This window comes from Dysidea avara, chromosome 7 (genome assembly GCF_963678975.1).
Source record: "Dysidea avara chromosome 7, odDysAvar1.4, whole genome shotgun sequence".
NCBI classification, from domain to species: Eukaryota; Metazoa; Porifera; class Demospongiae; order Dictyoceratida; family Dysideidae; genus Dysidea; species Dysidea avara.
Window position 1 is genome coordinate 9,865,701 of NC_089278.1, and position 26,420 is coordinate 9,892,120.

Below are 26,420 nucleotides of genomic sequence, written 5' to 3' on the forward strand. Positions count from 1 at the left end.
TGTGTGTGTGTGTGTGTGTGTGTGTGTGTGTGTGTGTGCACGTGTGTGTGTGTGTGCACATACGTGCGTGCGTGTACGTATGTGTGCACTGCCAAGTGGTTAGAGCACCAGCCTGGTAATTGCAAAGTTTGATGCCCGATTGTGCCCAGTTGCTATTGTTGTTTCCTTGAGCAAGAATTACTCCAGTCTATCCAGCTGTTAAATGGGGACCTGGTGTCAACTGAGGACCCAGCTGTAACATTAATGGGTACCTGGTGTTAATTGGGGAAACAAACACCATGTCTCACATAAAGGGTGAAGGTTTAGGTAGAACTTCAGGTGCACATACCTTCACCTGTGAGACATGGTACAGCCTCCTATGGGTCACCACCAGTCTTGCCCCAGGAGGATTTGCTTGTGCCGACTCGTAGCGTACAGATGCCCCAGTACTGGTTCACTGGTTAGGCGTGAGCACAGTAGCCAAAGATTTTTTTTCCTTTGTGTGCATATGTGTATGTAGTGTGTGCACGTGCACGTGCGTGTGTGTGTATGTGGTGTTTGCTCACATGTGCATGTGTGTGTACAAGATGCATATACATGCTTGTGGTATCCCAATCTCTGTCTGTCTATATTGTACATAACCACCCACATAGGGCTATGGTATGGGGAACAGTCTACTGTTACTAGACATCGGATCACTTCACGGGCTACATGTTGTGGGTATGATGTCTGTAGGTCACCATACATGATGCACCCATTATGTTCTATTAGTTGGACCAGTGATGGCCACTACTTTGCTATTGGTATGTTTAATGGATCCATAAGCATCAGAACTAAGGTACAAGGATTTAGTAGTATTTTTCATATTTGATGCTCTTATAATTAGAATTGTGATGAGAAAGTGAAAATAGAGAGGCCTGGAGGTCAGCCAGTGTGGGAAGTGTCATGGAACCCTTCAAAGTATGTATTCATAATATGTCGTGAGAAGCATTGCAGTCATTGTACACATGTACAGGGACCATTCAGACATACTAACTGTTTGCGATTGGAACCAGAAGCTATCCTTCTTTCAGCCAAGTGGCAGACAGGTGAATTACTTACAAACAATGACTGGATATCTTCTTACCCACCTTCCCTTCAGGTTGGTAAAGAGAGAACACTTGGCTATGATCCCTGCTTCCTTGACTACTTTCTGGATGGCGAGTACATGTTAATAGGTGGCTCCAACAAGCAGGTAAGCTGGATGGTACCTCTTCTCTCCTGGGTACTGTATAAGAATAACCATTGTTGCTGTAGGTTTCTGTGTACACGAAGGAAGGGACAATGTTGTTTCCTGTTGAACAGCAAAAAGGCAATGCTTGGGTCATGGCAGCAAAACTTACACCAGACCAAATACATATTGTATGGTGTTCTATACAATGTCACAAGTCATTATGTGTTTACTACCCATTAGATAACAGCTGCTCAAGATGGTACATTAATATACTATGACATTAGCATGAGTACTGTGCATGGCCTGCACAGAGACAGGTAACTGTGTGTGTTTGTAATGTGTGTTTTGTTAGAGTGTTTGATATAATACATCAGGGATTTACAGTAGAACCTCTCTTAATAAGCCCTCCCAAGCCTATTCATAGCTCTGAAAGAAGAAACCTTTGTATTACAATGATAATAGGCCACTATTGTAGGTTCTTGTGCTATATATTTTAATCCTTATATAGGTATGCTTATCGGGATCACATGACTGATGTCATAGTACAGCACCTGCTGACAGATGAAAAGGGTAATCCCCATAGTGTTCCATATTAAAAGTCTTTATGTAATGTTTCAGTTCGGATCAAGTGCAAGGATTTAGTGAAGAAGATTGCAGTGTACAAACACAAATTGGCAGTAAGTTACATTAGCAATGTAGTCACACTGCTTTAGCGTTTTTGGCTTTATGGTCTATCATTCTGTACAGTCAAATGGGATACCCTGGGGAAACAGGGTATTTGTTTGTGATCCCATTTGTATGTAACCCCAATTTAAAGCACTTTTCTAATGAGGGTAGTTTATCATGGTTTCAATGTGGTGGTATTGAGAGGGAATTATTTTAGAGAAAAAAAAAACAGTCTCAAGACTATCAAGTTAGGAACTGACAATTAATTCAGAGCAAACCATGAAATTTTTCTCCCCCTCAAAAATAACCTGTTACATCACTTGCATACTATGTGTGGTGGTTACCCATGGTAACAACACAGGTGCAGTTACCAGATAAGGTTGTGATATATGAGATTGACAGTGATGACCCTAATGATATGATGTACCATCAGAAGGTACTGTAGTGTGTGTGGGTGTGTGTATGTGTTGTAGTCAGGTAGTGATAAAATCTAGCAAGTAAGACAGATTACCTACTGGACATTGTTGCACTTGTCCTGTGTAGGAAAAGATTCCGCAACAGTTCAACTGTAGTCTACTAGTTGTCTGTTCTACTCGCATTATTCTCTGCCAGGTAAGGAACATGGTATATCGTTCATTTACTATAATTCTGTACATTATTATGTTAGGAGAGAAAACTACAGTGTTTTGCTTTTAATGGAGACCTAGAGAGGTATACCTAGTTACCTGCTCTAATGTATTAGAGTACACAGTATGGTTCCTAGGGAATGGGAGGTAGAGTCATACATTCGTTACATCAAAGTAGTGGGAGGTCCAGTAGACCATGAAGTGCTTCTAGTAGGCCTGAAAAATGGACAAGTATTTCATAATACTATAAAAATATTACTAAGAAATATGACATCATTGTTGCAGATTCTCAGTGTATTGGTGGATAATCCATTTCCTAGTGTGTTGCTACAGCAACAAAGTGCCATCCGTTGCCTTGACATCAGTGCCAAGTAAACATCCTTCACATTGGTCATGTGTCATTATCAATCATTTAGTGGTCTCAAGTTATTCACCTTGATATTGATACCAAGTATTTAAAAAATGTGGGCTATAGATCCACTTAATACACCTCTAGCTAGGAAAGCTAAGTTTACTGTAGTTGTGCTCTGGGCACTACAAAGTAATTCACTTGTGAATGTGGCGAAAAAAAAATTTTTTTTGGTACCTAGTGCCACGTTTGGTTGAACAATCACATGAACCAATGCAGTATAGGGTTATGATACATGACCACCTTCTTCTATGTACCTTAGAATACTACTTATGTTTAATTGTTTAATTAGTAACTCCAAATTGGCAGTGGTTGATGAGAACTATGCTCTGTTAGTGTATGATATCAGAACGAAGGAGCTTCTCTTCCAGGTTCAGTTACTTGTTTGCCACCTTTATTATTGTCACTATGTAGGAGCCGCAAGCAACCAGTGTAACATGGAACAACCACTGTGACGTAAGTCCAACAATAGACTGTGTGATGTGTACCACACCAGGCAGGGCCCTATTCTCCCATTGAACACATGTGTATCATATCAATGGTGGTTACTTGACTCCTTAGAGCTGTCAATGGTAATTTTTATAAGAACTTTACCCTTAGATTTATTGACATACAGGACAGTTACTTTCTAATCCTGCTTGTAAATTTGTATTGACATATAAGATGTGTGACTTATTCACGCTATGGCTATATGTATTCTTTCTCAACAGGAAATGTTATGTTTCTCCTATGGTGGACACATTCACATCAAGGCATCCAATTTCCCAGTGCACACACAGAAACATCCGGTAACCATCTCTTGTACCAAATGATTTGTGATGACTGTTCCCCTGCTAGGGGTTTGTGGTGGGCTACACTGGCTCCAAGATATTCTGCCTGTCTGCCTCATCAATGTACACTGTGGATGTCCCACAGGTGATGAAATATAACTAATACTAGGTCCAAATTTCTTTCATAGTTAAAATTGAATGCAATATATTTTGAGCAGTGAAATTTCTGCTAGAAACATTTTGGCTTCTTCGCCAAATGTGGAGCTCATACATAAACCCACTACACTGTATTGCATGACATGTGTTGTTGGTTCATAGGTACATATGTAGTGCTAAACAAGTAAATCAAAGGCTTTTTTGGCACATGGCTATATTTAGCACTAAAAAATAGCAATTCTCAAAAATTTTGTCCTTTGTATTCAGCAGCTTCTGCCCAGAACAGAGTTACACTCATAGTTTGCAGCAGAAACTTTCAACCATGATTCTGAATTACTATATACAATATGTAATTGTTTACTGTAGTCAACTGCTATGCTGCAATACCTGGAACGGAAGATGTATAAGTGAGTTAATCTCTATTCCTTATACTGCTAATCCAACACATGATCCCAGGGATGCCTATATTATAGCCTGTCTGGGTGTAACCGATAACGACTGGCGTATCTTAGGACTGGAGGCTCTTGAGGTAACATGTGATTGGCCCTATCCACAAAATACGTTGCATAATATTTCTGCTTCATATAGGGCCTGGACTATGATACTGCTAAGAAGGTTAGCATGAGTGTGTGCACGTGTGCATATGCGAACTTGTGTGTTTATGTATTTTTAGGCTTTCATTAGAATACGTGATCTTCGCTATCTTGAGCTAATACATAGTATTGAGGTGAATAATATATAATTGTTAAAATGTCATCTTCTATATCTCTTCCAACAGGAAAGAATGAAGCAAGGCATCAATGACATTACCATTTTCCAAGCAGACATCTATGCCTATGAGGTGGATATATAGGCTGTTAGCAATAGTCCATATTCTGTTGTAGACTGTTGCTACTAGTAACACACATGCACACCTGTTCATTGTTTTCTTGTTAGGGAAAGTTTCAAGAAGCAGCAAAACTGTACAAGAAAGCTGGTGTGCCATCAAAGGTGTGGTGTGCGCTCTTGAGAATAATCTTGGCTACATGTTGTTTGTATTTTGTTGTCGTTCAGGCAGTAGAGATGTACACTGACCTGAGAGAGTTTGATTTGGCCAAAGAGTTCATGATGGAATCAGACACACAGGATGTTAAGCAGTTCATCACCAAACAAGCTGACTGGTGCAAGACTAGTAATGATCCATCAGCTGCTGTGTATGTACTTCAGTGTAGTGTGGTAGTGTGACCCGGTATACTTGTAGTGTGTTTGTGTGTGTGTGTGTGTGTGTGTGTGTGTGTGTGTGTGTGTGTGTGTGTGTGTGTGTGTGTGTGTGTGTGTGTGTGTGTGTGTGTGTGTGTGTGTGTGTGTGTGTGTGTGTGTACTGTATAGTGTACATGTGTTGTTTGACACCTACATACTTATTCCTACAGTGCCATGTATACTGCAGCTGGGGAGTATCCAAAGGCTGTTGAAATCATGGGAGAAAATGGATGGATTGATAAGTTGGTTCTTTCCTTTCATAAATACTTCTATTGTTCAAATACACATCCTACAGACTAGTAGATACTATCCACCAACTAGATTCATCTCGCAAAGAGGTGCTGCTCCAGTGTGCTGTCTGGTTGAAGAGACTTGGACAGGTAATCTACATCACATACATGATAGGATGGGACATTCCTTATCTGGTGATGTCCATTCAACCCACAGTACATGCAAGCAGCCATAGTATATGAGAAACTAGATGATGCAGCTTCACTGGTGAGACTATATGTGGAAGGATGCCATTGGGATGAAGTAAGTATTGATATATAAAGCAAATCCTCTTACCATATGACCTACATACAGGCATTCAATATTATCAAGAAACATCCGTCATTCAAGGTACAGTTGTTAGGAGCTGCACACTCCACAGTGTATGCTGTTGCCACATTTAGGATGATGTGTATTTGCCATATGCCACTTGGTTGGTGGAAAATGATCGATTCAATGAAGCTCAAGAAGGTACAGTGCACTGTGCCACGCAGTAATACTCACTTTCCATACACGTGCATGTGCACACACTACACGCATGCATGCACACACATTCTTTTACTACTTTCTTTCAGCTCTGGTCAAGGGGGGCAGGCAGCATGAAGCTCTCAACATTCTTAGACAATTGGCAGATAACTCTATCACTGAAAACAGGTGTGTATGTATGTGTGTTTGTCCAAACTGCACATGTGTATGTGACTACTTTGTGTGTGTACCCTACACGCTCCTCTTCAGGTTCAATGATACAGGCTACTACTACTGGTTGCTAGCCAAGTCATGTCTTGATGCTGCCAACAAGATACCCAAAGGTTGTTGCATCATATCAGAGATATCATGTGATGCCACATGGGGTGTGCAGGTAGTAAAGATTCTGAGGTAGAGCAACTGATATCAGCGTTCAAATCATATTACCGATCAGCAGAGGTTTATCATGTGTTCCACTCCATCCAGAGGTTTACTGTGAGTACCGTCATTATTATCTTTAAAAGTTTTCAAGCACGTAATAATTTGCAGGATCAGCCATTCACCTATCGACACCCTGAGGCATTGTTCAACATGGCACTGTTTCTTACTCACTTGGACAATAAGAACAATTCAAAAAAATACAGGGGAGTGTCCAAAGTGTATCCTTTATGAATGAAAAACAACTTGCATGTGAACAGTGAGACATTGTGATCACTTAACAGGTTGATACAGGGCAGTGCTGTACACATTAGCTAAACAGGGGAAGGTCCTAGGGGCATACAAGGTTGCCAGATATGCTTACGATCAGTTGCAAACACTGCATGTTCCCCAACGCTTCCAAGAGATTGTTGATCTTGGTGCCATCACCATCCAATCTAAACCATTTCAAGACAAGGAGGTGAGAGGCAACATAGTCCTCACACAGTTAGGTCATTTCCTTGTGACCAGGACCTACTACCGTTATGTTATCGATGTTCAGCTACTAATCCATTACTGAAGAGCCAGGGAAACTGCTGCATCAACTGCAAGCAGCCATTTGTGCTGTCCTTTGCATCATTTGGTTAGTCAATGATGAAATATAGTCAGGTTTCCACCTTGGTGTACTGTACAGAAGTTCTACCAGTAGTAGAGTTCTTCTTGGATAGTGACATTAGGTATGTTGATATTGTGTTAATTCCTTGAAAGAATCACTTAGAACATATGTACTCATTGTGTTGTAATAATCCCACTGTAGCGACGAGGAAGCAGTGAAGTTGATAAGATCAGGTGGTCCTGTACACAAAACAAATGATGACTGGAAGGAAACCAACACCGGAGGTATGTGGTTTACCTTTCACTGGTAATGTCCCCAATTTCCAACAAGCTTTGTACTGTGTTATAAAGGATACCTGAGTACCAAACTATTTGTGCATTAAAGAATGCATGATTGTATATTGTGCTTGTTTGTTGTCATGTCACACACATCTCCTTATCATTGTGTGTATATTTTGTTACTAGGGGCACAGGTATTAACTCTAGAGCGCCTAACAACCAGTACTGTTGATGATTCCATCGACCCCTTCACCAACAAACTACTGGAATTTGAGGCATACACAAGCAGTAGAGAGTGACACTTGTATTATATATCATTTCTTATAGGAGGGAGGAGACTTCTTTCCAGTGACAGTAGACAGAGACATATTGAAGTCACTTCCAAAGAGTGAGGTGATTATTAAACAGTGGGGACACCGAGCTAAAAACCAGTACTACAAAGTCTTACTTCCCGAGGTGCCGATAGCTTTATGCAAGGAGTGCCAACAGGTTAGCCATAGTGCAATTAACTTTATCAAGAGTATATGTATACTCATGGTTTGGGTTTGCTGACCTAAAGGAGTTTTTACAGTATTTTTTTCTCTACAGATGTTTCACATGGATGACTATGAAATGCAGTTACTGACTAAAAAATGTTGTCCATTTTGTAGAACAACAGTTGATAATACAAGTTAACACAACAACACAGTATCACTTCATGTTCATACAGTTTAATACAAAGAAAATATTTATATTATGCTGGCTAAGGGTGTCAGTTCATTGTACCTGCAGCTCATGTAATTCGTAATACACAAATTGTTGCCTATGATCTGCTTGAGAGCTCCCTAAAACAGGTGTTGCATACTCGAACAGGTTTCTTGGATGATGGAAGCTGGTAATTCTGGCTTGCACATTGTCCACAATAAATATGGCTGAAACAACAAAAATATAATGGAATTTGCAATGACATAATTCACAATAACTATATAGCTGAAATAATGATGAAATAATACACAATAAATATGGTTAAGATAACAAAAATCAATAACTAAAATGGCGGCTTGTAAAATACTACTTACCCACAATTTCTACAGTGATGCTACAAAGTAAAGAAAAAAGACAATAAGTAAATTACAAAGTTGAAGTCAAGCAAAACTTACTCTTCTGTTGTTGATGGTGAACTTTTTATTACACATTTTACAAACTTTCACCTCGTCATCTTTCTCCCATTTCCTCTCATTTTGACGAGTATGGAACATCTAAAGCATATAACAAGTATTTTTTAATGGTAATTGTCTCTTCTCCAGTGGAAAATTCAGAATAATTTGATAATCTATCCAATACTCTGAGAATTTTATTGGGTTAAAAGAGCTAAGAGAATCCATGTGATACTATGTAACTGCTGGTTTGGGTCAGGAAGTTGTATTTGTTGAACTGTACCTGAAGTGTTTGGTTCTCTCTTCCTAAGTCTTGTAGAGCAGTGATCATCTCCTGGTTCTTTTGCTTCATGACCTCTTTCTCTGACTGTAGTGTTGATATACTCTCCTCTGCTGCCACACATCTGATACACAAGTGTAGAAGTATAATACTATGACAGACCACACATGCACGCACCACCACCACCACCACCACACACACACACACACACACACACACACACACACACACACACACACACACACACACACACATGCATACTTTTCTAACAATGTGTGGTGCTCCTCTCCAAGTGATTTGACTTGTGCTTTGTGACCTGCAAACATTGATTATGAGCAGGCCGTGGCAGAGAAAGAGACGACGGTTTACCTTCAATTTGTTGATTGAGTGACTTTGCCAGGTCCTCCATTTCCTCATTTCGCCTGCTAGACTTATCAAGCTCTGTACGCACCAACACCAGGTTGTCACTGAGGGCTGAAATCTGACTATCACGCTGCTGTAGCACCTGCTTGCTTTCTGCTTGTTGTTTTGCAAACTGTTGCTCAGCAGACGACTAGTGAAACTCTTGTGTATCTGCTTGTTTAGTGTACAAAGGTATTTACCAATTTTTCTTCAGTAGTAGCAATATTAGTTAACAGTTTAGCTTTCTCCAAGTCTCTATCTTCTTCGAGTTTCTTTAGTTGCAGTTGGAGCTGTGAGTTGAATATTATTATAATGAGACAAGTTTAGCTCTTATTCTACCTTAACAATGTGCTCTTTTGTGGAAGAAACTTGTACTTGAAGTTGTTCATTTTGAGTGCACAAATCTCTTCTCTCCTCTTCAAATTGATTTGCTTCCTATTAAAAGCATTAATAAAGTTTATACCTACTAAAAGTTAGCTTGTGTGTACTTCCTCTCGAGCTGTGGTCTCTGTATTGTATTTCTCTTTCCATTGCTCAACTTGCTGAAGAGCAAGATCCCTGTGGTGTCATGTTTAACACACAGTGAGCACTCTATTTGAACAAACACACCTTGCACTTGTTAGTTCCACAATGGAAGACTCATTTTCTCTTAACATCTTCTGAAGTGAATTCTAATAAGTGAAAATATATTGTGTAATTACATTTGCTGAAGCACCCAAAATGTGTAACAAATTGGTCAGAATTTAGTATGGTAGTAGCAGGATAAATATAACTAATTACCTTCTCAGTTTGTAGGGTTTCACACTGTCCATGTGTCTCCTTCAGTTGCTGGTCCAAGGTTACTATTTGATTGCCAAGTGTCACCTTGACCTAAAGGAAGAACAATGTCACACATACAGCTACTACAGGGTTGATGCACACCTCCGTTAACTGTTCAACAGTGTTTGTAAGTTGATCTTCCTTGGTGGCTGCCTTCTCCCTAAATGATTTCAATTCCTCCTCTGCCTTGTCAAGTTGTTGATTCAAATCCTATACAATTCATTATGAAATCCATAAAAAAATATTTAGTCAAAGACCCTACTTGGAAGTCTATTCTGGCACCATCTAGTTCTAATTCTAGTGCAGATGATTTCTCTTTCTCAGCCTATCAATTAGTAGGTATACACTTGCTTCATTTCAACTAGCAATATGACAAACCTTTAGTTGTAAGTCTAACCCTTTTATCTTACGATCATATTCTTGTTGATTCTCATCAAATGATTTTTGCCCTGACTAGAGAAATAAGAAGAGATTTTGTGAATTACTACTATAAATAAATCCGCACCTCTAAATCTCGCTGCAATGCAGATAACATTTCAGCTTTCACTGATAACTCATTTTCAGTACTAGTAGCATGCTTTGTCTGCAAAATATGAAAATGTGAATAAACAGATACCAGAAACATCCAGTTACCTGTTCCGCTAAGTTTGATTCCAGTAGAGCTTGTTGGTTCTCAAGTGACTTGTTTTTCTCTTTCTCCGTCTATTTCATACCAGTTGTCATCAATGTAATTATGCAGTTCTTCTCACCTGTAAATCACTTTCCGACTGCTCCAGTCTAATCTTGAGTGACCCCAGCTGTATGATACACACTCACAATGAGTACTAGTTCTATATGGTGTGTACCTCTTCAGTGAGTTTCATTTCATTTGTTAACTTGTTCTCCAGCTGTTGTCTTGTCTTAGAATGGTGATCTTTCTCCGACTATAATATGATTGATGTGGAGTATATTGGCTGTACTGGCTTACACTTAAGAGCTCAGTTTTTGATGTCAGTTCATTCTCCAAAGTGTTAATCTATGGTGTATGGTCAGTATAATAATGTTCCTACTACCATCCATTTTGTATGTGCAGTACCTTTTCCTGTAGTGTGTTACACTCTTTCTCTTTGGTCTTTGTTAGTTCAGCAAGTTCTTGTTGTGTAGTGCTCAATTGTTGCTCTAACGAAGTGATGTTATCCTGTCGTCCACTTAGCTACACAGACAGATTGCTCAATACAGAACTGCTATAAACTGACCCTACCTTGTTGTTCATCTCTGATTCTAGTTTGGTCATGTTTTCCTGAATATTGAAAAATTGTTGCAAATAATAGAACAGAAATACCGTTTCTACTGGTAAATTTTACTTGAAAGTTACAGACCATTCCCATGGTTTAACTACCATGCTATTTCTCTTGTCGCAGGGTAGTAACAAGCAATTGACTAGTGACTTAAGCCAAGACAAATTTCTGTGGTAATTTACCTTGGTTCTAGCTATTTCATCAGTCAGGGAAGCTACCCTTTCCTTCTCTGCTGTTAGCTGTGTATTCAAACCTTCCACAGTTGAGTTTAGTGACTCCTGCATATACACAAAACTGGAATAATACATTTGACTGTACAATATATACCTCATTCTTTGCTGAGGTGTCCTTCAGCTCTGAGACCTCTCTTGTTAGTGTTTCGATTTGCTATCAACAGAGTAGTTGGATTAGTACACATTGTGTGTGTACACATGTGTATATGTACTTTGTCTTGACTGGAGAGTTTATTATCAGCTGAATCCAAATTTGACTGTAAGGAATTCTTCTCTGCTTCAAGTTCTGCTATAGTATTGTCCTATGCAGTAGACACATGAGTGTATGGATCAAAAAACATTAATGTTACCTTTGTCTTTGATTCTGACTGTAGTTGAGATACAGAAGATTCGCTGGCCACTTTGCCTTCTGTTTCCACCCTCAACTTTTCGTCCACTTCATTAAAAGAATTTCTCAACTACAAGACAATAAAATGAGCAATTGGTTTGTTGCAGTAACTGATTATAGCAAATGTGACAATTATTCCACCAACAGATGTTGTCAATTAAAACTAATTAATACCTCAGTGAGTTGTTGATCTTTCTTGCTGAGCTCAGCAACTTGATTTTCATTCTTATGCTGTAAACTAGCCAGCTCATTCTGTAGTTGCAGTTGTTGTTCAGAACTGGTCATCTCTAGCTTGACCAGAGCCTCACTCTAACCATACTATATCAGTAACAACATAATGACTAGCTCCAGTTCACCTTGGCCTTCAGCTGAGAGGTAATATTATTGACTTGATGTTGGGCTTGCTCCTGTACTGTCTTGATGCTTTCCTGTAGCGTAGTTTCCTGCTCCAGATTCTGTTGTTGGATCTGTGGAGACATACAAATCAGTGAAACACATGTAGGCATCTTACAGTAACAATTTGAGCTTGAAGAGATTCTTTCTCTCCCTTCACTGCTTTTAGCATATCCTGGGCAGTCTCAAGTTGCTGCTCTAAATCTTCTTGTACCCTCTCCATTTCTTTTTCTTTTTCAGCCCAAGCTGCTCTCTGTCATACGACACCAATGATAACACAAAATTACATTGTAAATAAATGTGAAACTGTTTACTTTTGTTGAAATTTCAGTTGTAAACTTTTGGATTTGAGTGTTGGCGTTAGCCAAAGATGATGTTTCCTTCACTAACTGATCTTGTATCTGTTGGTTCTGTTCCTTGGCAGCCTCAACTTCTTCTTCCATCTAGCAATTAATGGTTGAAACTTTTAATAATACGATTACATAGATTTTTGAACCTACTTTGTCAATTTTCTGATTCAACTCAGCAACTTTGTCATCATATTTGACATAGTTTTGTTTGGCAGTCAGTAAAGCCGAGTCCAACTTCTCTTGCAAGCTTTTCTGCAGGTTTGAACCCCCCCATTACTGTTATACAAATTGACTATATAAATAATACAAACCTTTTCTTCTTCCAGCTGTGCAATGGCAGTAGAAGTACCCTCACCATTTTTAATCTATTGTGGTAAATTTCAATATATACCTGTTATAGCTTTAGTACATACCTTGGTGAACAGTTCAGTTCTCTCTTGTTGTAGGTGAGTGATGTTCTCCTGGAGATCAGTCAATTGAGCTTCAATAGACTTAACATGTGCTTCCCTACCAGTGACATTTAACACATAATCTGTGTGCTACTACTACTACTACCTTGTGCCAGCTTCATTTTCTAATTGCTCAATTTGTTTCTTTGCCTGCTTGGCATCTCGCAAGGTGTCTGACAATCGTGAATTCTACAATTGCAAGATAAAAAAATGTTTTAATAAAATGCATTATGATCTATGTGATCATGTAGAGAAAACCTTCCTAGTGCAGTACATATGGCTACTACATGTTTCATACCAGTTCAGTTTTCTCTGTTTGTGTCTGCTCCAGCTGTTGTCCTAATAAGGTAACATGATTATCTTTCTCCCTCAGCTCATTCTGGACCTGCCCAATGCGTAGAGTTGTCAATTATGATACACTAATAGGAAGGGAGATGGCTAACTTTTGTGATTTCTTCTTGTAAGTTTTGGTAATCTCTTTCCTTATTCTGCAGCTGTTCCTTCGACTGACCCATCAGGGACTGCACTGCTGTCAAGGCTGTTTGCAGGCTAGTCAAGTTACAATAGTTAGCTAGCTAGAGTTTGGTAGGTTATGGGTACCTTTCCAGCTGCTGTGGTTTTGGAGCAGTGTTCAGTTGCTCTTGAAGTGTTCGTACTTGAGACTCAAGCCTTGAAAAGTTTAATATATAATGTTAAAACTTGAAACTGTAACCTACAAACATAGAAGTGCTCAAAACTTAAGGGGGACAAACACTGTGGATTTGTTACCAAAAAAATCCACCAAACTTTACTATCTAACACATTTGCTATTCAACCACTGTCTAGTTTCAATTATACCAAAACACATTTACTGTGAGGATGATTACATACTTCTCAATTCTTTCTGGTTTTGGTGCTGCAGCAATATCTAATTCCAACTGTCTGATTTTTGCTTCCCGGCTAGTAAAGATGACATTTAAAATGAAAAGAGCAAAGAGCTTTCGCTTACTCTTCCAGTTCTTCTGCTTTGGGAGCTCTCTGTAATTCACTTTCCAGCTGTTGACATTGACTGCTACTCCTATAAAACGTTGGCATCATTTTTTTTACTCTTTAAAATACAAATCACCTCCGCAATTCTTCAGATCTTCTCTGTGCTTCATCTTTAAGCTGTTGCAACTCTGTCTCAAGCCTAATAGATAACATTACTTGTTGTTAGTTGCAAAGAACAGGCATTTAACCTACCGATTTACATATTCTTGCTTTGGAGCTGACCGTAGCTCAGATTGGAGAGATTGAACAGTGTTACCTTGTCTGCATTGTATAATGGTAGCATGTTACAAGTAGCATAGTAATACTTACTCAACATATAGTTTCTTTTGCTCAGAGAGTTCACCTTGTAATCTTTCATTTTCACTTTTACAACTATATTATAATAGCAATAGTAATGGGTAGTCAGTTATAGTAACACTAACTGTTGGTATTGATCTGGAGTAGGATAAGTTGAATATTTCTCCTCTGTCAATTTTAATTGAGAGTCTTTGCTACATGTAATAATACACATACGACTAGTATCAAATTCTGTTCATGCTATTCGAGGCGATTATTATTTACAACTACTTCAATGTAACAAACAAATGTATTGGAATACTTTACAACAACATACATAAGCAATGTCTACTACATATTACACAGCATTTCAAATATTATTGTATTGTCAATCTGTCACAGTTATTTTCCAGCCCAAATGGATGTGTGTGCCACATTGATAGTACACTAAATTTGGTGTGTTTCTTGTTGGTCTCCAGGTATACATTGTTGCCCCATCAGGACACTTCGGTTTTCTACGTCTACGAGTACAACATCTCTTGATGTCATCATAATTGTGATAAACAAGTGGACCAGTAAACAAAGCATTGTTATTTTCATCTACTCCAGCAAACACCGTCTCATTGATACCCATCCCAGCAAATAGTTTTTGAAAATATCCCCCTTCTGGACTATCAGTGATGTACAGTGGATGATAGTTTGAAGGATCAGCAGAGTCATTACCACCTAGAACACAGAAGGTGTATCTCTTTCCTCGTTTTACTGTAAGATGTGGAACAAGACATCCATCTACATACCAAGCAATTCCCCAGCTAAAAGTTAAATTAGTGAGTGCTTCATAGCCACACGGTTCTCCAGTTTCACCAATGGTAAATACAAATCGACGACGTTTTCCAACTTTGTTTCTTCTGTTTCTACATGGCTCACAGGGAGGTGGTGGGGTGGTTGGTGGCATTGTTGGTGGAGTACCATCAACACGATAACGATCTCTACAACAATCCTGGGTAAATGCTTTATCACACTCATCTGCACCTGTGCCGTTCGCAAAATCAACAAAAACATGGGGAACAGCATGAAACCCTGTTGGGTGTCGAAATATAATTCCTTGGTTAACAGGTCCCATAGCCCATACCACCGCCTGTGGATCAGTTAAAATGATATTATTATCATGATCAGGGTTTGGGCTCTGCAGGGGTCTTGTATAAGTACACCAAAAAACTCCATCTAGTTCTCCTCCACTAGTCATGGCAAGATTATCAACTCCACCATTGTATCTTGTGTCCATACACACTCCCGACACCATTTCCTGTGATGCACCACACTGAGCATAAGCTGAAATGTAGTAATCTTGGACTGTCCATTTTCCATCGCCATCTCTCCAGCACAGGGTAGGGTCAGCATTTAACATGGATGTAACAGATGGAGATTTGCTAATTCCAAATCCCATAAAATAGTTATCAGGACGGTTATTCGAACACAGTGTTATCTCAGCATTTGCTGCAGTACTGTTGACACTCCAGCACACATCGTAGCCTTCTCTGAGGTTCTGACAGTACACTTTTCGCTCGCAAATCTTCTGGGTTTGCTTCCTGATGTTACCAAACGTTATGTGTCCAAAATTTGCAGTGACGCTTTTACACCAAATTGACAGCCAGTTTATTTCATTGATACCATACGAGTCCGGTAATTTTAGGTGTATCGTTTGATTGTCATAGGTAATCCCTCGAACAAACTGCAAAAACGTTCGATCTCCATGCATCACCGTAGCATCTACACCAACTGAGCTAGCGTCAGGACCGGTTTGTGGATTGTTGCCAAGATAAGCAAATACCGCAGGGCCAAGTCCATCGTAGTAGAAGTTATCGATCACTAAATGGTTGCAGGAAATGGCGTAGACCTTTCCACTGACGTCGTGAGCGAGTCTACTAAGTTCTCCCAGGAACTCTCGTCCCTCTGAGAGTGCAAATAGAACTAGCACAAGAACAAAGCGCATTACAGCTAACTCGCTCAACAACAGGCTGAATAATATTTTCTAGCGGTTTTACGTAAGGGGAAGAATAGATTACGTCATTTGCGCATGTGTACAAATAACCGCTGAACAAAAATTGATAGATTTATTATTTTTATTTATTTATTATCAATTTTTCCAAAGAAGGGTTCCACAAAAGGCTAGTTAGCCTGTACTAGATGGTCCCCAACACAGAACATACATACATATACACATACAGAGCATACATACATACTAGTCTCGCGCAGCCAGACCACTATTTCTTCCCACGGCGCTTATCGATTAGAGATTAAAAGCGCCTGCTCGCTATTTCGAGCAGGCGCTTATAATCTCTAATCGATAAGCGCCGTGGGAAGAAATAGTGGTCTGGCTGCGCGAGACTACATACATACATACATACACAGAACATACATACATATACACTCAAAACAAATTACAAATAAGAAATGATATAGCTATTTACAAAACAGAAAATGTTTAAGCTTATGCTTAAAACTGCCTGCAGTTGGCTGTGACAAAATTGTTGGAGGTAAGAAGTTCCATAGAAATAGCACAGCCACAAAGAATGAGTGCCTAAATGCGTTGATCGTAGAATACACAAGGTTTAAAGTTAAGGAATGAGATCTAGTAGATAGTGTGTTAAATTGAAAATATTTAGAGAAATCAATGGCTGTTCTCTTATGGAAGATGGAATACAGAGTCCAAATAGATATATAGTCACGATGTGCTTTGAGTGAGGGCCATCCCAGTTCATTGACACAAATAATTGAAGATTTGGACCATTTATTAGTAGATGAATCCCAAAAACTTTTGATCCAGCGTGCAGCCCTATGTTGTACAGACTCCAGTAAACTAATATCTTGAGCCGCGTATGGAGACCATATGGCACAAGCGTACTCTAAATGAGGTCTAACTAGAGCTTTGTAGGCACAAATTTTAGCAGCTTGTGTACAACCAAACATAGCACGACGTATACGATTCAGACACTTGGTAGCCTTACTGACAACATATTGACAATGATCATTCCACTTAAGTTTCGAGTTAATAATAACACCAAGATACTTCACCTTCTGGGACCACGAGATTGTATGGGATCCAATGGAGTAGGCAAAAGTGATAGGAGAGCGCTTATTGCTGATGTTAACAGCTTCACACTTTTTTGGGTTTAGCTTAGGGTGCCACTTAAGAGACCAAACATGGACACGTATTAGATCATTCTGTAACTTGAGACAATCTTCATAACATGACACCTGAAGATAAAGGGAGAGATCGTCAGCAAAATATTTGATAGACGAATCCTCAACAACATGTCTAATATCATCAATATATAAAATGAACAGAAGCGGGCCCAAAATGGAACCCTGAGGAACGCCAGAGGCTACAGGAAGCCATTTAGAGAACTGCCCATTTACAACAACTCGCTGAGATTTTGTAGTTAGAAAACATTTAGTCCAGTCAAGTAATTCACCAGAAACACCCAAGGACTGCAGTTTCAACAAAAGCCGATGGTGAGGCACACTGTCAAACGCCTTTGCAAAATCAAGGAATAAACAGTGAATACTGTCACGGCCCTCCAATGCTTTGGTCCAATCATGTACAGCCTCAAGTAAGAGGTGAGTAGCTGAGTGATTCTTACGGAAGCCAAATTGGTGAGTGCTAATTAAATTATGAGACTCTAATACCACAGTTAGCTCAGAATGTATAATACGTTCCATAGTTTTGATAACAACTGATGTTAAGCTTATTATTATTATTATTATTGGGGGTACAGGTAAGAAGGCAAAGCCTGTAATAACCTGATCTAAACAATCAAACTACTTCAAAAAATAACTATACAATATCATACTGGTAATCATAATAAAATCTATCTAGGTGTGTCTTAAACAAATTGGTTGAATTAACATTAACTGAATCATGTGGGAGTCCATTCCAATCATTTATAATTCTTACTGAATAAAAGTGACAGCATGGCAAGCAGGTAGCGTGTGGTTTGTAGATCTTTGCATCCTTTGATGACTGGACTGCTGTCAGGCCAAACAAAATCATTTCATGAACAGTTGATCGTCACTGCCAACATAATTATATTTTATCAAGTGATCTCCAGCTCGCTAATTATGTGCAAAACATTGACTCTGTCACGGCAACATTTTAGCTACATTAGTTAAGTCGAAAAAAATTTGTGGTTTACATTACCACCCCAGCGATCCTTTCTTGTTTGGTGGCTTTTTTTTAGCGATCCCTATTCCCCACTTGAAATTTTTTATTTATCTTATTAGTTTAATAGCTAATAATGCTCATGCAATATTATTATAGTTCAGGGATGGTACACAAGGTGAGATCATTAGTGAGGTCATGAACCACATTTTTAGTGAGCACATGTACTTTTGTATGTGGGCATGCATATTGCAAGTTTTTAAAGCAACACAAGAAACAGGAAATTGGGACTACACAGTCAATTATTAAAATATATATATATATATATTAACGATATATGCTTATACTTGGTAGCGCATTGAGACTAGAGCCGTTAATTATCTATGCTGGAGCGCAGAAATTATTATTAGAAAATGTCCTATTTTAATAAGCAATGATTTCTGTTTGCTATTAATTGGTTTCCTCACTGAAAATATACTTATATTAGATGTCAGAAAATTGCTGATTACATACTTCTTGCATGCAGGCCAATTGAGACAATGTTGTTATAATGCTATTGTAAAATCTTGCACGAACTTTCATACAGAAAATTTAGTGGGCTGCATGTTTGGTACATGGCCAGCTTAATTACTTATGTATATGCTATGGAAATTGATATTTATAAACTACCACAAAAATAATTGTTACAATAAACTTCATAAAGTTGATACAGTGTATAGTACAAGAATTACAATTTACATGTGATCATATAGGTGGTTTGACACTGATGCAACATTTTCACTTAATCAGAAAGACTGATACATACTGCTGAGAGTGCGAGCAAATAAAGGCACTGTTTTGCTTGCGAGTATTCATCCTGTTTTGTTTGGGATGAATATTTGTGAGCAAAATGGGTGCCACGCCCTTTAATTTGTGAGTGTTTTTAATTACTCGCACTCTCGCAAGATGACATTGCGTTTCAGCGGTACTGCATGCCTGAAGACATAAAAGATCATAACACAAACAGATGACACACATACAGTAGTACTCAAGCACTTTTCACATGCACATAGATGATGCCATTATACTATGCATGCAGCACTGTTCATGCACTACAACATAGTTACACTGATTGTGTGAGAACTAGTGCACAATGTAGCACCATTTGTATATATAATATAGATGCATGCCATTATATTGTCAAAATGACACGTAAATGTATTGGAATGTACTGTAGAACTCCATAAGACATAAATTCTCACAAGTACAATAATCACAATGATTCTACACAAGTCTCTAATTCAAATGTTTCTATATACAAGGACTATCAATTTCTCACAGATATTTTCCATCCCAAAAAGAAGTGTGTAGCACATTGATAGTACACCAAATCTGGAGTGTCTCTTGTTGGTCTCCAGGTATACATTGTTGCCCCATCAGGACATACTGTCTTCTTACGTGTACAACATCTCTTGACGTCATCATCATCATGATAAACAAGGGGACCAGTAAACAAAGCATTGTCATTTTCATCTATTCCAGCATACACAGTCTCGTTCATATTCCGATTCTGAAAATATCCCCCTACTGGACTGCTGGTGATGTATAGTGGATGATAGTTTGAAGGGTCAGCAGAGTTGTTACCGCCTTGAACACAGAAGGTGTATTTCCTTCCTCGCCTTACCCTTAAGTGTGGAATAAGACATCCGTCTACATACCACGCAATGCCCCAGCCACCAGTTGAATTTGCAAGTGCTTCATAGCCACACCTTCCCTCAGATGAACCAATGGTAAACACAAATCGACGACGTCTTCCAACTTTGTTTCTTCTGTTTCTACACGGCTTACAGGGGGGTGGTGGGGTGGTTGGTAGTGGTGGAGGCCCAGTAATACGATAGCGATCTTTGCAACATTCCTGGGTTGATAATTTATCACACTCGTCTGCACCTGTGCCATCACCAAAATCAACTAAAACATTGGGAATGGCACGAAACCCTACTGGGTGTCGAAGAATCACTCCTTGGTTAACAGGTCCCATAGCCCATACCACTGCTTGTGGACCAGTTAAAGTGATATTGTTATCATGATCAGGGTTTGAGCTCTGCAGGGGTCTTGTATAAGTACACCAAAAAACTCCATCTAGTTCTCCTCCACTAGTCATGGCAAGATTATCAACTCCACCATTGTATCTCGTGTCCATACAAACTCCCAACACCGTTCCTTGTGATGCACCACACTGAGCATAAGCTGAAATGTAATAATCTTGGACCGTCCATTTTCCATCGCCATCTCTCCAGCACAGGGTAGGATCAGCATTAAACATGGATGTAACAGTTGGAGATTTACTAATTCCAAATCCCATAAAATAGTTATCAAGGCGGTTGTTAGAACACAGTGTTATCTCAGCACTTGCTGGCGTTCCTGTGGTGTTATTGATGCTCCAGCACACATCATAGCCATCTCTGAGATTCTGACAATGCACTGGCTTGCGCGCACAAATCTTCTGGGTTTGCTGTCTGATGTTCCCAAAAGTTATGTGGCCGAAATTCGCACTGAATGATCTACACCAAATGGATAACCAGTTTGCTTCGTTGATATTGTATGAATCTGGGAGCTTTATTTGTATCACTGTATTGGTGTGCCTACTACGAGGAAACCGTACGAACGTTTGGCTCCCAAACGTCACTGTAGCATCTACACCTCCAGAATTACGATCAGGGCCATTCGAGGGATTCTTTCCAACAAACGCATATACCGCAGGGCCAAATCCATCGTAGTAGAAGTTTTCGATCACCAACTCGCTGCAAGAGATCGCGTAGACGTTCCCGCGGACTTCATGTTGACGTTCAGTTAGCCTTCCCAGAAACTCTCGCCCCTCCGAGAGAGCAAACACAACTGCAAGTAGGGCAACAAAGCGCATCCCAACTATGCTCATTCAGGACTAAACAAGACAATCCGTCTCAGCAGTTTTTACACAATGAATTGCGTAACACGCGCATGCGTATATACTTTAACCGCACATATAAGGGCGAGGCATTGTCCGGATGCAGCTTGTACAAATAAACGATTACAACACCATAGATGACAAAGGGTGCGGCGATGCAAAAAATAATGCAAAACACAAAATTGGAATCTGAATTCAGCCATGCTGTTACCTCCCAGGAAAACTGAAGTCATTGCAAAAATCATACTTTTTTGTGATATAGAATTCCGCATATTCTCTTTACATCATCTGCATCCTAGACTCCTCGTACTACACAAACATACTACACAAATCAGCAGAGTCTTAGTGAGAGCTTGTAAATAGCTGACAGTGGTGACTTCGACTATTTATACCATAACTGTGTAGTTTAAAAATGTGGCCTAAATTATGGGCATGTACACCTTGTCTCTGTCATACGGGATTCTTGCAACTTTAAATTTCAAGTACATACGCACTTGAATCGAGAAAACAGTCTATTTTTCAAGTATTGCTAACACTGTGACTGTTTTGGATAATTGTGGCTATCCAGGACATCAAAATATACAAAATAGGTGTGCTTAATAGACTGTTTATAGCTGTGATGAATATATGCATGCACTAAAATTCTGGATTGCAAGAATGCTGCAAAATCCTGCATACAGTTGAACTTGCTGGTGCAGAAAATGCACTGAAGAAGCTTACTATATTCATTAACAGTCTGTTGCACAATTCTTAATAAGGCAAGCACAAACCCACATAAGCATCCATGATCGTATAAAGAGGATCAGTGCAAAGTACATAAGCAGGTAGTTTTCATACCAGCTACTGCTAAAGGAGCCTTGGGGATAAGGTTTACCGTTACAGGGATGATAGAAATCACAGACTAAAAATTAACATCATGAAATGTAAGAGCACTCTGGCTACAATCATGTAGTTGCACTAATTACCATTGTGCCTTTGCAAAAAAAATTAGGAGTAAGCAAATTATCTTGTACCTACCAAGTAGTGATATTACCTTTTTAATTGTGAGTTTGCTTGCTTGACTTCTTCCTCTAAAGACCGGACCTTCTCATCTTTCCTAAATTATCACATGATTACACAGGGGACACTCCATTTACCAACTTCATCAGGTCCTGCATTGTGGGGAGTTTCTTCATTTCTTCCCTTAAGCTCTCTAGTTGCTGATTGAGCCTACACACAAATACACAAGCCAGTAGAACAAATCAAGGACAACAAACTTAGACCTTGTTTTTTCATCATCACTCAAACTTTTAGCTTTGGACAAATCATCGATTTGTTTGGTATATTCAGATGTCGATTTTTCCATTACAATATGTAATGATGATAGTTCTTGCTGTAAAGCTTTAACATCATCGGCTTCAGGCCTACTCAAAACATATGAAGGACATCCACACAAAATAGCCAAGTAACCTTTGCTGAAGTTGTACTGAGAATCTTTCATTTCTAAGTTCTTGCTCTTTTAGCTCATTCTAATATTTATTATGCATATGAATTTGTACACACACACTCACGCACGCACGCACGCACGCACGCACGCACGCACGCACGCACGCACGCACGCACGCACGCACGCACGCACGCACGCACGCACACACGCACGCACGCACGCACACACACACTAACCTGTATCTTAATAACCTGTCCTTGTAAACTATGAATTTTCCCTGAAGACTCATCTAGTTTAGACTGAAGGCTTGCGATCTCTTGTGCCTAGAAATTGTAACAATATAGTGTACATTTAATGACAGTCACACAAAATTGTACTTGTTGGCCAGCTTTCTGTTGTAGCTTATCATGAGATTTTGAAATGGTGTCTTTCTCACTCTTAGCAGAAGACAATTCAGTTTGCAAGCGTGTGATTTCAACCGCCACTAGGAAAGTTGAATCTCAAATATGACATCACATAAAAAGGTGGTATATGCACAAAAAACAATATAAATTCATTTACTTGTACTTCTCGTCTCTTCTGACTGTTGAAACATTTGTGTCACAGCTCTCAACTCCTAAATTTAAATTATGAACTTTTGAATTTCAACATGTACAATACACAACACTGTAAGGCTACATCCAACTAACCTCTCTAGTTTCCATTCCAGACCCTTTATGGTTGGTCTCTATACTCTCTAGTTCAAATCTCAGTGATGCGCTATATGAACGTTGTTCCTATATGGATATATTGCATTATACCTGCCATGCATGTTCTCTTTATGCAGAATTAGGTCGTAGTTATACAGCAATATTGCAGTGATAATGTGTACAATATAGTGCTGAAACAAAACAGCAATTTCTACTATCCAAATAGTTGTAACAAAATGACCAATTATTCGACTATTCTTTACTTTGTTCACAATCACAAGCTTCTAAGTTGGCTTCATCTATCTGATCGCAGCTTACTATAGTACTAAAGAATACTTGAACAGTAAGTTACCGAAATGAATAAAAAAAGTCTTGTTAGTAAAACATTCGAATAAATGTTTCAGCACTAGTACAGTATATCCAGGCAAACATACATACAGAGATATAAGTTATTCGAAATCCTGGTGTTCAGACTTTATACTCTGAAGTTGACATGTTTGTAAACAAAGATGAATTTTTGAGTTATAATCTCACTACTCTAATAGAACAATCATGTTTAGCATTCAGGTTAACTTAATAGTTTGGATAACTGGCATTCGGTTCCACTGTATTTAATGCGTGTGCACACACACACACACAGAGGCACTAACGTTTAACAATTTTGTGAGTTCCTGTACTTGTCCCTGATAGTAAGCAACCTTATCAACTCCTTCCTGTACACCAATTCACCATGGTAACAACTACATAACCACACACTAACCTTCGCAGGCTGTGGCTGATATGGTGTGACACTGGGAGCAGCTATGGGAGGGCTCGACTGGGCACCAGACTATATGAAAATACACAAGGAGCTAAAGTAAGGCATTCATACATATTATGTTCGTCATGAACTTTTACTACAGCATGGAATGCATGTCTGACCAAAAATAATCATTGTGCAAATATAGTAAAAGTTCAATAGTGTTACTAATTAATGGCTCTAAGGATTCTTATAAAAAAAATTTTCATGGATACATGCTCACTGCACTTTTGATTGGCAGTGTATTAATAGGAGGATTGGCTACGCCTTTGAACCATAGAGGTGTGCTGATTTCAGTGATGTAAATGTATGTATGTATGTACTATAAATGGGACTAGCGACAAGTGTGATTACCAAGGTGTCCATTTTTCAGGGTGTCGTTTTTGAGGGATTCCACTGACCACTGTACTAGGGTTGGCTGCTATTTGATTTGTGATTATTGCATGAGCTTTTAATACAAATATTGCAATATAAAATTGAAACTCAATTACACAGTCTGTAATGTCAACATGAGTGCTTGAGAATTACTTTACAAACAAAGTCTACTGACATGGTTAGCAATAGTATACACAAACTGTAATCAAATAAAAGGCCCAGAATAGACACAAATTAGATGATAAGCACAATAATTATCAATAAATATTGCCTATGTGATAATAATAGCGTGAAGGCTAAATATAATTATGGCAAAATTGGCAATTTATTGAAATATCACCCAACCCTACACTGTACACAAGGAAAGAGACACAATAAACCTCTTATTACATACTAACAGGTATTAATATATCAGCAAGTGCTACATGAATAGACATTGGAGGTGTGGGGCTATAATCCCTCTGAAACATCTCTTACAATCCATGTCATTAGTTGCTAACAAGCCAAGAATTCATAGTATAAAATGGTTTCTCACTACTTAGTAAAACCAACATCCTTTCATATTTAAACTTAATGATTTTTGTTTTAACTCACATTATGACATTCACCTACATAACATGCATAAGATTTTTTTGTATGCAAGCCAAAGTTATCAGTTATTGTGATATTGCAATGACATAAGAAAGCACAATTTAATAGAGTAGATTTTCAGCTTTTCAACTAACATTACTTGTGACTGCTGCTATAATACCCGAAAATCTTTCCTTTATATTGTAATGGCTTAAGCCTTAAATAATTACTTAACTCAGAGTTGAGGATAACGTGATACATATATTACTTTGTGATGAAAAGCATTGCATATCAAGTTGCCTGCTGGTATATAAAATTTAATGTTGTTGTATATAGTCTACTAAGGCCAGGCAAACTTGATTACTTGTTCTCATCCACACAAAAATTCAGATTTCCATGCGGGTCATTTATTATTAAATAAAATACTCAAAATCAAGCTGTCTGTTACTATAAAGGTTAGCTAAAGCCTTTTAAGAACTATTACTTACGTTTTACCACTGTTTCTGAGGTGCAAGTGACATTTGCTGTGCTATAAAATGATAGCCAGCCTCCTTAGCATCAAAATACGTGTGCACGTGTTTGATAACAGCAATAATGAAATTAGAGGTTGCGGTGGGGTAAAAAGGGATACGGGTGGGGATGAGAAACAATTAATCAAGTTTGCCTGGCCTAATGATACTACAAGACAGTTAGCTATTATAATGCATGTTATTTGTGGCATGTGGCATCTACTTCTTGGCTGAGTAGCTGCAACATCTCTAATGCTCTGGAGAAAAGTGCAACAAGCCATGAGAAGTGATACAGTTAAAGACAGCAACAAGAATTGTTCTTGAAATTGGATAGCAACTGTGGTCACCAGAAATGTACATCAGACACACGCGTAGTGAACTGAGACAGCTGAAACAAGTAGTAGTAGGTTGTATATAAGTTTGTATTTGCAATAAATCTAACAAAAGAGGTAACAAGCAACATAGCTATTTCGAGTTCTGTGCAACTAAATGAAAAATATTGGTCTATCAGTGTGCGTGGCCACACACACACAAACACACAAGCATACCGTAGCTGTATCATTATTGTGCACCTCTTCCCAATGGCGATGAAGATCTTCTATTGAAGTCAATGATGCCATACATTGAGGACATATGAAGCCCTTAGATTGATTAGGTAAAATACCATCATAGCAACTAAGCCTCACATTCAATTCATAAACTTACCTGTTGAGAACTCTTTGCTGTGTCATTGGAGTTTGTTACTTTCTGGAGTGTTTCCACGGGCTAGTAAAAAGGACAATTTGAAAATAGTTATTCTAAATAACGCATTACACAACAACTAAAGGCATC

General features: G+C 38.8%; 4 protein-coding genes across 5 annotated transcripts in view; 1 reads left to right on the forward strand and 3 right to left on the reverse strand.

Annotated features, from left to right (window-relative positions):
* The window catches only part of LOC136260044 (intraflagellar transport protein 122 homolog), an 8,620-nt gene extending 780 nt beyond the window's left edge, over window positions 1-7,840 (forward strand). The window contains exons 6-46 of the mRNA XM_066053644.1: window positions 633-699; window positions 751-817; window positions 866-939; window positions 995-1,067; window positions 1,121-1,213; window positions 1,276-1,380; window positions 1,433-1,509; window positions 1,701-1,762; window positions 1,811-1,869; window positions 2,220-2,294; window positions 2,402-2,470; window positions 2,526-2,569; window positions 2,622-2,715; window positions 2,770-2,855; window positions 3,186-3,264; window positions 3,308-3,349; window positions 3,604-3,681; window positions 3,731-3,808; window positions 4,186-4,226; window positions 4,276-4,348; window positions 4,408-4,434; window positions 4,493-4,546; window positions 4,598-4,660; window positions 4,756-4,809; window positions 4,873-5,012; window positions 5,229-5,300; window positions 5,354-5,438; window positions 5,506-5,592; window positions 5,644-5,679; window positions 5,733-5,799; window positions 5,904-5,982; window positions 6,064-6,137; window positions 6,188-6,288; window positions 6,343-6,452; window positions 6,526-6,691; window positions 6,742-6,853; window positions 6,905-6,947; window positions 7,028-7,110; window positions 7,291-7,379; window positions 7,432-7,593; window positions 7,693-7,840. Of these exons, the coding sequence (XP_065909716.1) occupies window positions 633-699; window positions 751-817; window positions 866-939; window positions 995-1,067; window positions 1,121-1,213; window positions 1,276-1,380; window positions 1,433-1,509; window positions 1,701-1,762; window positions 1,811-1,869; window positions 2,220-2,294; window positions 2,402-2,470; window positions 2,526-2,569; window positions 2,622-2,715; window positions 2,770-2,855; window positions 3,186-3,264; window positions 3,308-3,349; window positions 3,604-3,681; window positions 3,731-3,808; window positions 4,186-4,226; window positions 4,276-4,348; window positions 4,408-4,434; window positions 4,493-4,546; window positions 4,598-4,660; window positions 4,756-4,809; window positions 4,873-5,012; window positions 5,229-5,300; window positions 5,354-5,438; window positions 5,506-5,592; window positions 5,644-5,679; window positions 5,733-5,799; window positions 5,904-5,982; window positions 6,064-6,137; window positions 6,188-6,288; window positions 6,343-6,452; window positions 6,526-6,691; window positions 6,742-6,853; window positions 6,905-6,947; window positions 7,028-7,110; window positions 7,291-7,379; window positions 7,432-7,593; window positions 7,693-7,779 (3,227 nt within the window). The 3' untranslated portion in view covers window positions 7,780-7,840. The remainder of the gene's footprint in view (window positions 1-632; window positions 700-750; window positions 818-865; window positions 940-994; window positions 1,068-1,120; window positions 1,214-1,275; window positions 1,381-1,432; window positions 1,510-1,700; window positions 1,763-1,810; window positions 1,870-2,219; window positions 2,295-2,401; window positions 2,471-2,525; window positions 2,570-2,621; window positions 2,716-2,769; window positions 2,856-3,185; window positions 3,265-3,307; window positions 3,350-3,603; window positions 3,682-3,730; window positions 3,809-4,185; window positions 4,227-4,275; window positions 4,349-4,407; window positions 4,435-4,492; window positions 4,547-4,597; window positions 4,661-4,755; window positions 4,810-4,872; window positions 5,013-5,228; window positions 5,301-5,353; window positions 5,439-5,505; window positions 5,593-5,643; window positions 5,680-5,732; window positions 5,800-5,903; window positions 5,983-6,063; window positions 6,138-6,187; window positions 6,289-6,342; window positions 6,453-6,525; window positions 6,692-6,741; window positions 6,854-6,904; window positions 6,948-7,027; window positions 7,111-7,290; window positions 7,380-7,431; window positions 7,594-7,692) is intronic.
* LOC136260043 (early endosome antigen 1-like) overlaps window positions 7,727-26,420 on the reverse strand; it is a 19,156-nt gene continuing 462 nt past the window's right edge. For both annotated transcript variants that reach the window (XM_066053642.1, XM_066053643.1), the window contains exons 2-55: window positions 26,295-26,354; window positions 26,138-26,230; window positions 24,097-24,165; window positions 23,987-24,049; window positions 23,337-23,423; window positions 23,209-23,263; window positions 23,025-23,131; window positions 22,884-22,970; window positions 22,671-22,729; window positions 22,484-22,624; window positions 22,362-22,430; window positions 22,255-22,317; window positions 14,283-14,351; window positions 14,170-14,232; window positions 14,053-14,121; window positions 13,937-13,999; window positions 13,820-13,888; window positions 13,702-13,770; window positions 13,432-13,500; window positions 13,275-13,380; window positions 13,130-13,216; window positions 12,938-13,020; window positions 12,796-12,889; window positions 12,694-12,747; window positions 12,533-12,634; window positions 12,347-12,475; window positions 12,151-12,285; window positions 11,996-12,106; window positions 11,814-11,948; window positions 11,602-11,709; window positions 11,464-11,553; window positions 11,346-11,405; window positions 11,201-11,296; window positions 10,982-11,020; window positions 10,817-10,933; window positions 10,709-10,756; window positions 10,587-10,664; window positions 10,491-10,538; window positions 10,375-10,443; window positions 10,247-10,324; window positions 10,120-10,194; window positions 10,004-10,066; window positions 9,844-9,951; window positions 9,703-9,792; window positions 9,532-9,593; window positions 9,411-9,480; window positions 9,262-9,357; window positions 9,123-9,212; window positions 8,890-9,073; window positions 8,782-8,836; window positions 8,524-8,644; window positions 8,244-8,342; window positions 8,163-8,182; window positions 7,727-8,015 (exon numbers count right to left, since the gene is read on the reverse strand). In XM_066053642.1, the coding sequence (XP_065909714.1) occupies window positions 7,907-8,015; window positions 8,163-8,182; window positions 8,244-8,342; window positions 8,524-8,644; window positions 8,782-8,836; window positions 8,890-9,073; window positions 9,123-9,212; window positions 9,262-9,357; window positions 9,411-9,480; window positions 9,532-9,593; window positions 9,703-9,792; window positions 9,844-9,951; window positions 10,004-10,066; window positions 10,120-10,194; window positions 10,247-10,324; window positions 10,375-10,443; window positions 10,491-10,538; window positions 10,587-10,664; window positions 10,709-10,756; window positions 10,817-10,933; window positions 10,982-11,020; window positions 11,201-11,296; window positions 11,346-11,405; window positions 11,464-11,553; window positions 11,602-11,709; window positions 11,814-11,948; window positions 11,996-12,106; window positions 12,151-12,285; window positions 12,347-12,475; window positions 12,533-12,634; window positions 12,694-12,747; window positions 12,796-12,889; window positions 12,938-13,020; window positions 13,130-13,216; window positions 13,275-13,380; window positions 13,432-13,500; window positions 13,702-13,770; window positions 13,820-13,888; window positions 13,937-13,999; window positions 14,053-14,121; window positions 14,170-14,232; window positions 14,283-14,351; window positions 22,255-22,317; window positions 22,362-22,430; window positions 22,484-22,624; window positions 22,671-22,729; window positions 22,884-22,970; window positions 23,025-23,131; window positions 23,209-23,263; window positions 23,337-23,423; window positions 23,987-24,049; window positions 24,097-24,165; window positions 26,138-26,230; window positions 26,295-26,354 (4,533 nt within the window). In that variant the 3' untranslated portion in view covers window positions 7,727-7,906. The remainder of the gene's footprint in view (window positions 8,016-8,162; window positions 8,183-8,243; window positions 8,343-8,523; window positions 8,645-8,781; window positions 8,837-8,889; window positions 9,074-9,122; window positions 9,213-9,261; window positions 9,358-9,410; window positions 9,481-9,531; window positions 9,594-9,702; window positions 9,793-9,843; window positions 9,952-10,003; window positions 10,067-10,119; window positions 10,195-10,246; window positions 10,325-10,374; window positions 10,444-10,490; window positions 10,539-10,586; window positions 10,665-10,708; window positions 10,757-10,816; window positions 10,934-10,981; window positions 11,021-11,200; window positions 11,297-11,345; window positions 11,406-11,463; window positions 11,554-11,601; window positions 11,710-11,813; window positions 11,949-11,995; window positions 12,107-12,150; window positions 12,286-12,346; window positions 12,476-12,532; window positions 12,635-12,693; window positions 12,748-12,795; window positions 12,890-12,937; window positions 13,021-13,129; window positions 13,217-13,274; window positions 13,381-13,431; window positions 13,501-13,701; window positions 13,771-13,819; window positions 13,889-13,936; window positions 14,000-14,052; window positions 14,122-14,169; window positions 14,233-14,282; window positions 14,352-22,254; window positions 22,318-22,361; window positions 22,431-22,483; window positions 22,625-22,670; window positions 22,730-22,883; window positions 22,971-23,024; window positions 23,132-23,208; window positions 23,264-23,336; window positions 23,424-23,986; window positions 24,050-24,096; window positions 24,166-26,137; window positions 26,231-26,294; window positions 26,355-26,420) is intronic.
* On the reverse strand, window positions 14,428-16,175 carry LOC136260049 (protein Skeletor, isoforms B/C-like). Its single transcript, XM_066053650.1, has one exon. It carries the CDS (start codon window positions 16,127-16,129, stop codon window positions 14,525-14,527), a length of 1,605 nt encoding a protein of 534 aa, XP_065909722.1. The 5' UTR covers window positions 16,130-16,175; the 3' UTR covers window positions 14,428-14,524.
* LOC136260048 (protein Skeletor, isoforms B/C-like) lies at window positions 19,507-21,267 on the reverse strand. Its single transcript, XM_066053649.1, has one exon. The coding sequence runs from the start codon at window positions 21,210-21,212 to the stop codon at window positions 19,605-19,607; it is 1,608 nt and encodes a 535-aa protein (XP_065909721.1). The 5' UTR covers window positions 21,213-21,267; the 3' UTR covers window positions 19,507-19,604.

Bases quoted from the DNA above. Each gene is read 5' to 3' on its own strand.
- LOC136260048 (XM_066053649.1), bottom strand. From the start codon at position 21,212: ATGAGCATAGTTGGGATGCGCTTTGTTGCCCTACTTGCAGTTGTGTTT.
- LOC136260049 (XM_066053650.1), bottom strand. From the start codon at position 16,129: ATGCGCTTTGTTCTTGTGCTAGTTCTATTTGCACTCTCAGAGGGACGA.